The sequence below is a fragment of the Strongylocentrotus purpuratus genome, unplaced genomic scaffold (genome assembly GCF_000002235.5).
Source record: "Strongylocentrotus purpuratus isolate Spur 01 unplaced genomic scaffold, Spur_5.0 spur5_scaffold_3, whole genome shotgun sequence".
NCBI classification, from domain to species: domain Eukaryota; kingdom Metazoa; phylum Echinodermata; class Echinoidea; order Camarodonta; family Strongylocentrotidae; genus Strongylocentrotus; species Strongylocentrotus purpuratus.
In genome coordinates, this window is record NW_022145609.1 from 39,709,137 (window position 1) to 39,724,919 (window position 15,783).

General features: G+C 35.1%; 1 protein-coding gene across 1 annotated transcript in view; it reads left to right on the plus strand.

The window, feature by feature from the left end:
* Nucleotides 1–3,298: 3,298 nt before the first annotated feature.
* The window catches only part of LOC590685 (putative ferric-chelate reductase 1), a 30,066-nt gene continuing 17,581 nt past the window's right edge, over nucleotides 3,299–15,783 (plus strand). Inside the window, exons 1-3 of the mRNA XM_030996490.1 lie at nucleotides 3,299–3,421; nucleotides 13,801–13,890; nucleotides 15,494–15,685. Of these exons, the coding sequence (XP_030852350.1) occupies nucleotides 13,816–13,890; nucleotides 15,494–15,685 (267 nt within the window). The 5' untranslated portion in view covers nucleotides 3,299–3,421; nucleotides 13,801–13,815. The remainder of the gene's footprint in view (nucleotides 3,422–13,800; nucleotides 13,891–15,493; nucleotides 15,686–15,783) is intronic.

A 15,783-nucleotide genomic window follows, 5' to 3' on the forward strand; every position in this document is an offset into this window, starting at 1 on the left:
AAAAGAGAGAAGAGAGGAGGGTCAGAAAGTTGTATATTGAGAAAAAAAAAACTGAAAACATTTATTCTAAACTTTCCAAAGCTTCCCATTTCCTTAAATGAATTGAAAGTGTGTCTCTTTCCATTGAAAGTTTTTTCTCTTCATTTTTATTTTCCAACAATCTATATTCTATTTCTTTTGCTTTTGGAGGGTTTCCCTTCTCTCTACTGTGGAAAATCATATATTTAATCAAAATTAAAATGTGGTTCAATAATTGCTCTGTTTTAAAAGTAGTGTCATCTATTCCTATATGAATTTCTTTCCAGGATAATTTCTTCAGAATTGGTAAATTAAGTCTATCTCCACATTTCCCCCAGACTTCCTTTATTGTATTACATTCAAAGAATACATGTTGATAAGTTTCTTCAAAATTTTTGCAAAATGAGCAAAAACCATTTTCATGGAACCTGAATCTATGTAAATGATGATTTGTATATAAAATATTATGCAATAATTTGAACTGAAATTCTCGCAGTTTACTACTTAAGGTACACATCCTTGGTTGAACATATATCTTTTCTACTTCTTTTCTTGGAATATTGTAAAGTGTCATTAAATTGCCGCCTGCCGAGTTTGTTTCTACATTCTTTTTAATTTGACTCTTATATACCATTTTTGCAGTTAAATCTTTAAATGTAAACACTTTCTTTGAAAAAATAATTTCTAAACTAAAGCCAGTGTGAATTGCCTTTCTTAAAGGTTGAAAATTCTGTTTCCATTCATAAGGGCCTACTTTATAAATTTTGTTTACTTTATCAATTTCCACTCTGCTCAAACCTAACATTACAAAATGAGCTTCAGGTTTCAATTCTCCATTTTCTTCACAAATGTGATGAAGTCGATATATATTTTTTTAAAACAAAGTTTCCTCAAATAAGGTTTGACCTTCTAGTTGAATAGAATTATTATTATACAATATTTCATTCCCTTTGTATCTCTCTTCTGTTTTAACATATTCTTTCATATCTATCCATGCTTTCAGAAGATTCTGATAAAAGGAAGGTAACATAAGTTTCACTGTATCTCTCCAATAATTGTAATAAAATATTAAATTACGTCCTATCGGTCTCATTAAATATTTAAAGTATTGTTTCCATTTGATATCATGAGTTCCTGTTACAATCCTTTTTATCCACATTATTCTTTGTGCTTTTACAAACAACCTAAAATTCATCATTTTGAGCCCACCCTGCTGATAGTCTAACATCATTGTACTTCTTTTAATTTTATCTTTACCTCTCCACAAAAAATCAAAACATATTACTTCCATTTCTTTGTATACCCACTGTGGAACTGGCATTAGTGATGTTACATATGTCAATTTAGAGTATCCATATACATTCATCAATTGAATTTTACCCATTAGAGTTAGGTCACGCTGTTTCCACCACGTCAGTAGTTTTTTAATTTTGCTCAATATTTCCTTATAATTCATTTTTTCCTTGATATCTACATGAACTGAAAAATAAACACCTAATATTTTAACAGCATCTACACGTTTCCCAAACGGAAATGTATTATTAGACACCTGTGGGCCCAGGGGCAGAATATATGTCTTATCCTTGTTTAACTTTAATCCTGATATTTTATAAAAACCTTCTAAAACGTGTTCTATTTCCTTAAACTGAACTCATATCTTTGATGAAGAGTGTTATATCATCAGCATATAATACTTGCTTTATTTCTGTATTTCCAAAACAAATTCCTTTTACCAATTGATTATTTCTAATCATATGAGCTAAAATTTCAATGCATAAAATGAACAAGTATGGAGATAATGGGTCTCCTTGTCTAATTCCTCTTTCAACCTTAAAATAACCTGTTGATGCGTTTCCATTCATAACACAACTTTCAGTATTAGTATAAAGTATATTCACCCATTTACAAAACAATGGTCCAAACCCAAATGAATTTAAGACTTTGTTTAGAAAACAATGAGAAACAGAGTCGAATGCCTTTTCAAAATCTAAGGCCATCAAAAAAGCATTTTCCCTATAAAAAGAAGTATGAAAAATCATGTCATCTATTATTCTTATGGCTTCTCCAATGTTTCTATTCTTAACATAGCCAAGTTGATCAGAAGATACAATATCAGGTAAAATTTCTTGCAATCTCTTTGAAAGTATCTTTGTTAAAATTTTATAATCCACATTTAAAAGAGAAATCGGTCTGTAATTCTTAATAAAGTCTGAATCTTTATTTTTTTTATGTATCTGAGAGGCTGATAGTTCTCCATGATTAAAGGCTTCATTAAAAGATGCAAGGATTAGATCTCCAATTACCGGCCAAAATTTAAGATAAAACTCTACACTTAAGCCATCATTTCCTGGTGATTTATTTAATTTCATATTTTTTAATATTTCTATACATTCCCTTTCTACTATCTTTTCTTCACCTAAACCCCTTAAGGTCTCGTTCAATTTTGGCATGTTACTAGGGAAAAATTCTAAACCTCCATCTAGTACAACTTCTATTTTTTTATACAACTGACTGTAAAACTGTTTTATTCCCTCGACAATTTCTTTTTCCTTAGTAACAATCTTTCCGTTTACGTTTAATTTCTGTATTACACTTTTCTTTCTATTTGCTTCCATGAGCTGTTAAAAAAAATGCTGTATTCTTCTCTCCACATTCATACCAAGAGGCCCTTGATCGTATTTTTAAACCTTCATTATGCACGCGATATCGGCGATCGATACCACCGATATCCTTTTTTTTTTATTTATTTTTTATAATTTTTTTTTAATGAGTTTTTTGATAATTTTTGTTTTGGTGATAATTATTTGTTTTTCGTGTTTTTTGATAATTATAATCTGTTTAAAAAATTTAAATTTTTAAAAAAAAAGATTCTAATTTGTTTTGGGTTTTTTTTGTTTGAATTTCATGATAAGTTAAAAATCATGCGTCCGGTAATTACCGGACGCATGATTTTCCCATGCATCCGGTAAATCTGTAAAATAACAAAATTTTGTATTTTTGAGAATTTTTGGGGCCCCATCTTATAAAACAGATGATGCACAGGTTTAATTCGTGGGTCGGTGGAATTGTGTGCACGCGGTACCTTTAAAATTGGTCTAAAACTATTCAGAGGTACCTTGTGCACACAATCCCTACCGACGCACACTCAAACCTGTGCATCATTTGTATATTGTGCAAACAATTTTTATATGAAATGAATAAATAAATAAATAAATCAATCAATGTATACGGTCTACGCCTTCTGAGCGAGATCCGCACGCACTGCGGACTGACTGTCCATGCATCACTGCAGCTGCACTGCCTTCAGTTCTTCTTGTAACAGACATAATCATAGTTCTGTGAATTGAAGCGAAGTCTTTGACGTTATCATACTATTCGGACACACGTCTGGGCATACTACCAGGTGAGTGCCGGGGATTGTTTTCTCTACATTTATTTCTGTACCTAGTTACCTAGAATCTAGTTTGATTAACTTTAAATCTAGAGTCTAGTCCTAGTAATTTTATTTACAAGGTAGTAGACCTATACCTAGTAGTAGTTTATCAAGTATATGTGTACAGATTGCATTGAAATGTGAAATACACTTTACCTATGATAGTAATATAGGTGAGAACAATTTCATTCTGGAAAGCTTTAAAAAAAAGCTTGAGTAGATAATATAACAATGACATGCAGGAAAGGCTCAAGCTTACTTCCCCAAAAAGCGCTCTTAAACAAAAGGTTTTTCCTTTTTTACGTGCATACAATATGTACAGCTGGATAAAAAGCGCATATTTTCATGACTTGCATTTCTGTGAAGGCAGCACCAACCTACATGTTTACTTTATTATGTCAACAAAAAACACGATGCGCTTTTTTCAACTACCTACACTGTACACTGTATGAGTCAGCTTTAATTAACAAGGATGTGCACCAGCAGTTTTGAACCGACAGGTAACCTTGTTCTTATGCAGGGTCACCTATTGATACCATTGTTCAATTGTTGTGAGTGCTGTACCAGTCGGGAATTGGTTTTCAAGTTTTCCCTTTTTCATTTTTTTTTAATTATTATGACCATCTGGCCTGGTTACCAAGACAACATATGGTAGTAGCGCAATGATGTCATAATCAAACAATGAATAGCGATTGTATACGTTGCTACATGTATAAATATTAAAAACATGAAATATACATACAGTGAATATGGCATATATATGCTGCTCTTGTTAAAAATAATAAATTTATATAATTCAATAAATAAAATGACAATATTCATGTCTACACTCTTCAAAAGTCTTTATCCAGAAAAAAGTCACATGAGACATGAATTTGTGGATTTCAGACTCTGTAAATAAGCTGAAATGAAACTTACATTACAAGTTGAAAATCAATGTATATTACAGTCCTCCTTTAAAATGTTGGTCATTATTGATAATGTTTATACGAGTCTGTTTAATATAATCAGTGCTAGGCCATTATTACATTGTACTCTGACAGCTAAAGCCGGGGTAATATAATCTCCAAGTTTGGAAGCGCTTAGTGATTCTAATAAGCGCTATATAAAAACTGAGTATTATTATTATTATTATAATGTTCTTAATGTCAACAAAATTTATGTCGAGTCTGTGACACACCCTACGCTTATATTTTTCAGTCTTGAATAACATTTCTTTTAAGTCAAACTTTCGATGAACTTGTACTTAAATGATAAGAATGTCTTGATTTGGAACCATAAGCACATCTCCAATATGTACACAGAAGTATGAGTACATGTACACACATTACAAAATATGAATCACCCTTAAGAAGATTTGTACAGTTTTGTCAGTGCCAGGCAGTAATATCATAAAGCTCTCTTTAGGCATCACTCTCAAATGTTTTTGTTTTAATTAACAATGAAATATGTTAATAAATACATGTACCTGTTTGTCTTTATTGTCCATATATCTTCTCTCTCTCTGTTTCATTTACAGTTTGATGATACTGATTGATATTATTTGTATTTCGCTATAAACTTATAAAGGCATATTATTGTTTTTTGTAATTGGTAACACATAAAAAGCTTAACATGAGAGGAGAAAAATTAAAATGTTTCATAAATGCTGTGGTACACTTGGCTTTGAGCGCTCTTGATACTCGATTACAACAATACATATATTATTATCACATCATCAATATTATCAGACAAACAGTCTTCAGACCACCACAAAGAAGGTACAATTGTACATGATTTCAATTTTGTAATGCAAACTATTAAAGCTTTATAAATCGAAAGACAAAGTAGAGTGACAAAAGACGAGAGTCACATAGAGAAGGGACATTAAAGGTAGAGGGAAGAGAGAAAGTGAGAGATAGAGAGGAAGAAGTCACAGGACATGGAACTTGAATACATGTAGAAAGAGAAGGGACATTAAAGGTAGAGGGAAGAGAGAAAGTGAGAGATAGAGAGGAAGAAGTCACAGGACATGGAACTTGAATACATGTAGAAAGAGAAGGGACATTAAAGGTAGAGGGAAGAGAGAAAGTGAGAGATAGAGAGGGAGAAGTCACAGGACATGGAACTTTAATACATGTAGAAAGAGAAGGGACATTAAAGGTAGAGGGAAGAGAGAAAGTGAGAGATAGAGAGGAAGAAGTCACAGGAAATGGAACTTGAATACATGTAGAAAGAGAAGGGACATTAAAGGTAGAGGGAAGAGAGAAAGTGAGAGATAGAGAGGAAGAAGTCACAGGACATGGAACTTTAATACATGTAGAAAGAGAAGGGACATTAAAGGTAGAGGGAAGAGAGAAAGTGAGAGATAGAGAGGGAGAAGTCACAGGACATGGAACTTTAATACATGTAGAAAGAGAAGGGACATTAAAGGTAGAGGGAAGAGAGAAAGTAAGAGATAGAGAGGAAGAAGTCACAGGACATGGAACTTGAATACATGTAGAAAGAGAAGGGACATTAAAGGTAGAGGGAAGAGAGAAAGTAAGAGATAGAGAGGAAGAAGTCACAGGACATGGAACTTTAATACATGTAGAAAGAGAAGGGACATTAAAGGTAGAGGGAAGAGAGAAAGTGAGAGATAGAGAGGGAGAAGTCACAGGAAATGGAACTTCAATACATGTAGAAAGAGAAGGGACATTAAAGGTAGAGGGAAGAGAGAAAGTGAGAGATAGAGAGGAAGAAGTCACAGGACATGGAACTTGAATACATGTAGAAAGAGAAGGGACATTAAAGGTAGAGGGAAGAGAGAAAGTGAGAGATAGAGAGGGAGAAGTCACAGGACATGGAACTTTAATACATGTAGAAAGAGAAGGGACATTAAAGGTAGAGGGAAGAGAGAAAGTGAGAGATAGAGAGGGAGAAGTCACAGGACATGGAACTTGAATACATGTAGAAAGAGAAGGGACATTAAAGGTAGAGGGGAGAGAGAAAGTGAGAGATAGAGAGGGAGTAGTCACAGGACATGGAACTTGAATACATGTAGAAAGAGAAGGGACATTAAAGGTAGAGGGAAGAGAGAAAGTGAGAGATAGAGAGGGAGAAGTCACAGGACATGGAACTTTAATACATGTAGGGGAGAAAGCAAGAAAGCATGTAACATTTTCATCATGAAATTGCGTTTTCAATAGGAGGAAGAGCGAGCAAATAATTTCTTAGAGTATTTAGAATTAGGATTACTGAGATCTCTATCCTCTGAAGGAATTTATCCCCATAATCTTGGAAAATACAGAAACATGGAAACTTTATAGAGTGTTACATCTGGCAAATTCATGAAAGAATATTGACTTATAAGGTGTTTTAATCCTTGGTCTACGCAAGAAATGGACAGGTATATATGGCATAATGAGCAATTTTATGACAAAGTTAGCAGACAAATAAACAAGTCTGTTTACACAGTAATTATAATTCTTTCAGTATTGGAAAGAGAATTTCCTGATCATACGAAAAACAAAAACATGTGAAACATCCTTGAATAAATTTCAGGGTTTAATTTGTATGTGGTTTTTCTGGTGACGAAGCAAACATGCATTTAATATTACTGGTCTCTAGAGCAAGCAGAATAGTCAATTTCAGATCCTCTTGAATGTACTATTATAATTATGAATCCTGAAAGCTTTGAACAAGCTTTGACTGTGACAAGTCTCTTGAGAAAACGAGGCAGAGGTATTTGTTCAATGAACTTCTTCAAGTACAAGGTTATTCTCATGGTAAGAATCTATAAATAATACTTACAGGTTTGTAAGACCTTGTAAATACACGTATTTCAGAGAGTTAAGTTCCATGTACATTGCAATTGCACCAGAAAATAATAAGAGTCAAGATATCCCTGGAGGACATGGGTGTCACTTATGTCAGTTAATGTTGAATAATAATAATATTAATAATATTGGATATTTATATAGCGCACATATCCACCATTCATGGTGCTCTAGGCGTTACCCCGGCTCTGCTAGGCAGCCGATTTCGGCGCTCACAGCATTCAAAGAATTCCTTCCTACCGGTACCCATTTAACACCTGGGTGGAGAGTGGCAAATGTAGATTAATATCTTGCCAAAGTGCATTAGTGCCCGTGGCGGGAATCCAACCGCGGACCCTGTGATCCACAGTCAAAGATTTATCCACTAAACCACAACACCTCTACAATCAATGCGCTGGTTCAAATTTAATCAGTGGCACTCATTGACAGCCATATGATAAGTAGTTTGTGTTTTACATTTGCATGGCAATAATTGTTCAAAGGATGTTTGTTATTTAATTCTTTTTTTTCTAAGCAGTGACTATTTCTGTAAACTGCGAATTGTAATCTTGTGAGAGAAATTTTTGTAGATACTGAGGTCGTGTGTAAGGGAGCGTTCAATCAACATCTTTTCACCTTAGAAACATATTCTAAAGACGTTTAGTTTATAACACGGTTGCGTTCAAGCAATTTCAAGCGATTTTTCGTCGGTCATAACAATAAATATCTTTTAAAAACAGCGTTTTGTAATTCGACTTTGCAGAATGACATTATGGTCGCTACAGATCGCTAAAGATTGCTTGAACGCAACAGAGATCTCCACCTCGATTCATCAGTTTGATTGTTTGATTGTTTGATTCAAGTTCTTCTGTGCCTGGCAGTGACACGTATTTGCACCCTTTTGCACACATGATCTGCATTCTCAAAAATCTGTATTTACCAGAGACCTAAGTAAATGACGTTACCTTTGTATATCGATGCAATTATGCAAAGCCAAATACTTTTATGGTGAATGCACTTCAATACAAAAAGCTTGAGTGTACATGTAGGTAAATGTATATTGACCCACAATTCCGATGAACAAATATGGACATAATTGTAGAATCCACACAGCATAAGAACTTTATGATTAAATGTCGTGGGTTAAACTTAAAAATCTTTCATTTCTCAAAGGATAGTTTTGGTCTAAAAATTGGTTTCTATTAATGAAATACAACAAATAAGAGAAATAAAACAAAAACTGATAAAGGAAAAATCAGATAATGTAAAAAGAATACAAGTTTTTGTTAATGGCATGGAAAAATTTGAAGGCCTTCATTTTTGGAAAAAAATTGGCAGCTCAGTCATAACCATCAAAGCTGTGAATTGTGATGTCATGTTCTCAATTATTTATTGTTTTTTTATATTTTTGTATTATCGATTTCCCATTATACCACTTAAAAATTGATCTCTGCAACCATTCGCACAGGATATACATGTACTTGTATGGATATTATTATTTCCATTGCTCACAAAGGCCCTAGACTTTATGATGTTGATGTCAAAGAGCACCACACAGTGAAGTTCTTGTCGTCACTTCTTGCCCGTATTTGACAAATAATTTAGAGGCATTTCAATTATTCTATACCTATGCTAGACGAAGCATTTGATGGTTGGCGACAGCCAGATCCACGTGTTGGACTCCTGCCATGAGCATTTCCGCATTCATTTACTTGAATACTCCGAAACACTGCTAAAAACGATCGAACTAGATCTTCTATTGATGTTGAGCAGTATACTGTAAACGCTGTTGTTTTCGCGGGATTCATTTTTTTCGCTGAGCGGCCCAAAACATATTCGCGGGTTCTTAAATTGGCGTTGAACACTTCACTCCATCGTGTTCATTCCTATCGGTGCACGCAAAGTGCATGATTTGATTTGATTTGATATTTCAATGCTTATATTTTTGCGAGTTCACGCTTGCAGATCTTAGCGCGAAATCCGCGAAAATTAATGTACCGCAAATATTTTTATTTTACAGTAACTATATTTATGAGAAAGATAGATTTTAGTGCTCTGTCTCTATGTTAAAGGTGTCAACAATCTGGGGGAAAGAAGGCACACAATTTTAGAGAGATTTGACCTGCATGAGTCAGCATTTCAGTATAGTGTATTAAACTGCAGATACTGTTTTGATAGATTGGAATTGAGGGCTTAGGATACTTTGGGCACATTGTAAAAATGATAATATATAGTCTCACAATATTGTGACGTATAATTTTGAAGATGAGCAATTTTCTCATTTCAAGATATAGTGCACAAGTTTTGTTCTATGTTACTTAGTAACTTGGTATTAAATTTTTTTTTTTTTTTTTTTTAAATCACAATTATATTATAGAGGTTGATACCCGTAGACATGCATGCACACATATACAATTTATATACAACCAGGTATGAAAAGAACTACTATCAATTATTTTGTTAAACCTTGATTAGGAAATGAAACAATTGTGGCTCACGAGGGAGTGTGGTCCAAATGTACATGTACATGGAGTTTGAGGTCATTGTGTAATTTGGATGCATTTTCAAAAGGACTGTTTTGGTTTAAAATATGAGTTTTATGTATTCCGAAGTATTCAAAATTGACAAACATACAGCTGAGTTTTGACGAAATGAATATCTTACATCGAGCTCAAGCAATAATAATAATATTCAGTTCTTTTATAGCGCATAACATATTACAGGATAGCATGTCCCTATGCGCTTTAAATAGAAAGGAAAGAATTACAAGAAAAAGTCATACAAATCCTGTCATTTCCTGTCAACCTTTCCTGTCAACCCTTATGGAATAATAATTACATTAAAATATGCATTAGCTCAATATATAGTATAAAATTGTGTAAAAAGGGAGTTCGTTTTGTCAACGATATTGTAGAGACAAATGGTGATTTTTTTCTCTCTGGAACATGTCCAAGAAAAGTATAATATTCAAATAGTTTTTCTTTTCTATCGTGGATTATGGGATGCAATTAGACAAGGGTTTAACAATTGTTTTGTGCTATTTTTTTTAACAAGGTGCCACAACCTCTTTTCCCAGATACAATATGGCATTTGTAATGAAACGTATTAAAGGTTGTTCACATATCTATGCAATTTTATTAAAGAGAAGAAAAGGACTATGTAAAAGTTTTCTTAAGTGGAAATGCATTTTTTGACCTGAATGATAAGAGTTGAGAAACATATTGTCTCATCTGGAGCATGCCTGCAGTTCTTTGACCCAAAGAAAGAGACAACCGTTGAGGTATATGCGTCGATGAAAGGGCTGGGAGCATGCCTGTTCCAAGATGGCAAACCTGTAGCTTTTGCATCCAAAAGTCTCTCCAATGCGCAGTCCAACTACTCGAACATAGAGAGGGAAACCTTAGCCCTGGTGTTTGGTATCACCCGATTCCATACATATCTATTCGGGAAGGAATTCACTGTGATAACAGATCACAGGCCGTTGGACACGATTTGGAAGAAACCTCTAAGAAGCGCACCATCTCGTCTACAGAGACTATTGATCAAGGTACAAGAATACAGATGCCAAGTCAAGTACCGACCTGGGAAAGAAATGATTCTTTCAGATACCTTGAGCCGTCTTCCTAACCCCAAGGAAGCACGCGATGTTCCACTAGACATCAGAGTGGAATCCATCTGCTCCGAAGTAGAAGACACTCATAAAATCGACTTGATCTTCTTCGGACAACACAAGAGAACAGAACTCCAGATGGAAACATCCAATGACCCTGTTCTTAGGTCATTGTGGCAGACAGTCACTCAGGGTTGGCCTGAAACTCTTCCAGGACCTGCCGACTTCCCTAAGGGAATTCTGGTCTTACAGAGATGAGATTGGAGAGTCACAAGGAGTACTCTTCAAAGGAAGACGAGTGATCATACCAAAGGCACTTCGGGAAGACATCCTTAGACAACTTCATCTTGGACACATGGGAATTGAGAGCACGAGACGACTAGCTCGTGAGACAGTGTTCTGGACACACATCAACAAGGACATTGAACAGCTCGTAAAGCAATGTACTGCATGCTAGGAACACCAGTCAAGGCAACAGAAAGAGCCGTTGCTTTCCCATGATGTACCTTCAGCACCTTGGACTAGACTAGGGACAGATTTGTTCATGTTCAACAGACAAGGCTATTTACTCGTCACTGACTATTACTCCAAATATCCAATAGTCTACAAGCTGACTGACACATCAAGTGCTGCAGTAGCTAACGTGAAGAGTGGAATCTTCAGTCTATTTGGTCCACCAGAGGAGATCGTATCGGACAACGGTCCACAATTTGTCGGGAAGCACTTCAAGGACATGTGCCGGAAGTGGTCAATAACACATACAACCTCTTCCCCTCACTATCCAAGATCCAACGGACTAGCTGAGAGAATGGTTCGTACCGTCAAGAATCTGTTGAAAAAGTGTTCACAGACTGGCCAAGACAGTCAACTGGCTATGTCACACCTAAGAGCAACACCTGTTGACATGCAGTCACACCTGTTGACAGTCACATGAGATCACCTGCAGAGATGTTGTTTGGAATACCCATCAGAACAACACTGCCAAGTCATTATCTTTCAAGAGAATCTACCACCACTGATCATCTCTTGAATCAACAGAGTAAGATGACAGAAACGCACGATCGACATGCGGGTCCAGATCTTCCACCACTCCACCACAGGACAACCAGTCAGAGTCCTACATCCCAAAGATCATACTTGGATACCAGCCAAGGTATCCAAAGTCTGCGACGAGCCTAGGTCGTATGAAGTATCAACACCCAACGGAGGAATCCTGAGACGAAACCGATCTCACCTGAGGGAGATTCCATCGTCAACCAACCCAACTCCAAAGCGTGTTAGGTTCGACGAAGACTACACTTCATCTACTCAAGCAGAAACACCACAACAGAATGGCAACAACCATCAACCAACACCAGAAACTCAGAACATTCAATCTAAAGGACCAACAACAAACTCGCAAACCACAACGATATATGGACGCAACATCCGTACACCAGCGAGATACATGTTTAAAGATTGAAACTGAACTCTTAAATTTCTTCAAAGAAGAGAGAATACAAAGAAGAACACGGAAGACTTTTAGTTTAATGTACTTTAAGAAGTTTATTGTTCATATGCATGTATAATCATTGTACAGTATTTTTGGTATGACAAGCATAATGTTTTTAAGTCTAAACAGATGCTAGCCCAAACATGTTTTGTTTGAACATTTATTTTATAAAGAAATCAAGTTATATCAAAACTATGTTCAATCTTGCAGATCAACTGTGAAGTTGAAAATGGAAAATGAAAATGGAAAATTATCTATACAATTATACTCATTCGTTAATACAATACAAAAGAAACGTATTGAAAACAAATCAAGATTTTATGTTATATAACCTGATTGGAAAAAGTTCATTAGGAAGCAAATAACCAAAACTTGCATACTACCAAAAGTATTGTTATCAAAGCAATATGTTATTAGTCATCGATCAGTGATGTTCACTGATTCCCAATCTTTCCAGAGGAAGGGGGATGTTACGATATGCGATATCCAAATATCCGGTATCCGTCGTAGTTCAATAAAACATGTCTCCATCATCACAAACCTGACTGCCGACTCGTCTATTATCATGAGTATCTACCAATTCTAAGACCCTCGAACTCATCACTGCTGAGCGGTTGTCGAGTTCGCCTGTTGTAGGCATATTTTCTGACGGCTGGTTTCTCTTATTCAAAACCTCAAAATTTGCTAACATATATATTCACCTCAGCTTGAAACTTGCGCTATTAATTCAGCATGGATCCCCCAGAAAAAAAAAAATTGTTTCGAATTTTGCCTACGAAGACTTAGAAAACACAAGCCAATATAACAAAACAACATACAACCACGAAACGAACAAGGAGAAGAAAAACAGATAAGAAGGAAAAGGGAAAAGAATCTATCTACAGTATGCATGATAAAGATATGTCCTCCTTTTTATTACCTTCATTTGTTGGTTTTGTAAAGGTTAGAAACCTTTCTACGAAATACTGTCTTCCCTAACAGCACAGGAGATTAGATTGATATATACATGTCTAAGAGCAGCATTGAATTATTATTAAATGCACGATATTAGTACTTGGTGTTTAAATGCCGAAAAATTCAATCAAGTAAAAATGCTATAGTATGATTTTGTTTACCAAATGGGGCTGTGATCTGAATCAAACAGAAATTCTGTTTATTCACACACTATAGGATGGCATTGAAATGAGTTGATAGATGAATTTTTTTTCCTGTACTATATCTGACACACATTTGTTTTGTAACTTCCTTAAATCTTCTTTTGTATTTTCTTGTTTTGTGATCACATAATGTATATTTGTCATTGTACACTTCTTTGTACATCTTTGTATGATTCTGCTGTGACATGATCTTTGATTTTGTTTAACCAATTCAATTCAACTCAATTCTTCATATATAGCATATTTGCTACTCAATTCTCTATTTACAGTACATGTATATCATTGTTTTAATTTTATTTCATTTTTTCATGCAGGAATCAGAGACAGCCATGATGAATATTTGGATGGTAACAGCTGTCCTACTTCTGTCTTCAACCTATCTTGTGACAGGACAATTTCAAGGGGTAGGTCTAGATCATAGACTATTTTACATATAATGCCGATGAAAGGAAGTCTGATGGGACATTTTTAAAATTGTAAAGCGTTAGAGATCAAAGAAATGTTATATGCGTATATTTCTATTTTTTAATGATAACAAAATGGGGACAAAATATCTCTTTAACTAAGAAGTTTTCTAATCTTTGTAAGACCAACAAATGGATTTGAATATTATGCGAATAAAAGAACTCATCCTAAATTTGAAAAGGAACGTCTGAATGATAGACTAGATTTTATTTTAAAGGAAAGATTACAAGAAGCTTTAAAAAAAAAAAAATTATTGTTCCCCCAATGTTGGAGATTACAGAGGTGCTTCATACTTTGTTTACATGGATAATACCAGACAATTACATTTTTAAGTCAGCATGCATGAATCTGGAGGGGATGGAGAAACTCTAACTTCTCTTACATGGGTAGGTCTAAATGAGAGACTATTTTGCTTGTTTAGGTGAAAAGATGTTTTCAAGAAGGAATTTTCAAATATTGCATATATATTTGCATATTTTTATATAGATGATAATAATGAAAAGAATCTTTGAATCCACGTGATTTGAATCTCCTGCTGGTTTTGAAGAGATAGATCTTACATTTGGAATGATAGACTATTATATTGAGAGGAGATTTACAGGGAGACATTTTAAAATAAATTGTCTGTTCTCATATCAGAAGCTTTTGAATGAAAACAATTATAAAATATCTTTGAGCCCAAGAATGTAAAAGTGGGGAGAGTAAATGAAATTGTTGGCAATATGGGGAGGCAGTGTCAAGTCAAATTTGTGGTATTGATGCAGTTCTGTTAGTCAGTATATAGCCTAAACTTAAACAGGAATATTTTTTTTAATTAGGTTATCATTTGAGGATGCAAAGCCAAGTCAGGCACACCTTTATCGAATGCTTTATTTCAATAGACTGCAATAAAGCCTACAGGAACATGTAGAAGAAATTTTAGAATTTCATTAACACTTTGACCCCCTCTCGGGGTATGAGAGTACAAACAAACATAAAAGTATAAATAGCAATGCGTGACTTGTGAACACAGTTATTATACCTTAAACATAGATAATGACACAAAGATACAAACGATAAAAGTACCGTAAATCTCTTTTTTAATTTTTTTTTGTGTGCAGACTCAGTAGGCAGCAAGCCAGGTTCGTGTTAAAAAAAGCACGCGGGGAAGGACTTTCAACTGCGAGGTGCAGTTGAAGGCGCCGATTTGTGCTTGTGAACTTGTCACAAATAATAGTAACAATGTCGTTTTAAAACCAAAGATGACAGACAAATTTCCTCTAAGTCCAAACAGAAATCCGGCCATACAGGTAGTGTTCTATTTTCTGAGTGGTGAGTCAACACACCTTGTATGACTGAGCTGGGAGACATTGCCAGGCACAGTGCAGGTGGAGGGGCATAAATCGACACTTTTATTTTTTTATTTTGTTTGTTTGTGAACCTGTGTTAAAGACGGACCCCGACTTTCGAATTTTTTTTTTTCGGTGGGAAAAAAGTGCCTCTTATACATGGAGATTTACCTTTGATACAAATTTAAGTAAATTTCTTTGTCATTATGTGTAGGACCCCTACAGTAATGACGGGTGCGGTGAAACCAGGGGGTGTTTTGACTGTCGAGATAATCTTGCAACGTGTGAAGTAAACGTCGCATGGGAGCCCAACCCACAGGAGGGTGTGGTCAAATTCACGCTGTGGGGAACCAAGGTGGCAGCCCAAGCCCATGTATCAGTAGGAATAACACCCACTGGAAATATGGTAAGATTGACGTCAAGAGGAGGTGTCCTAGTGGAGTGGTTTAAGCACTTGACTTAAAATGCAAAGGTCATGGGATTGATCCTCGACATGGCACGTAT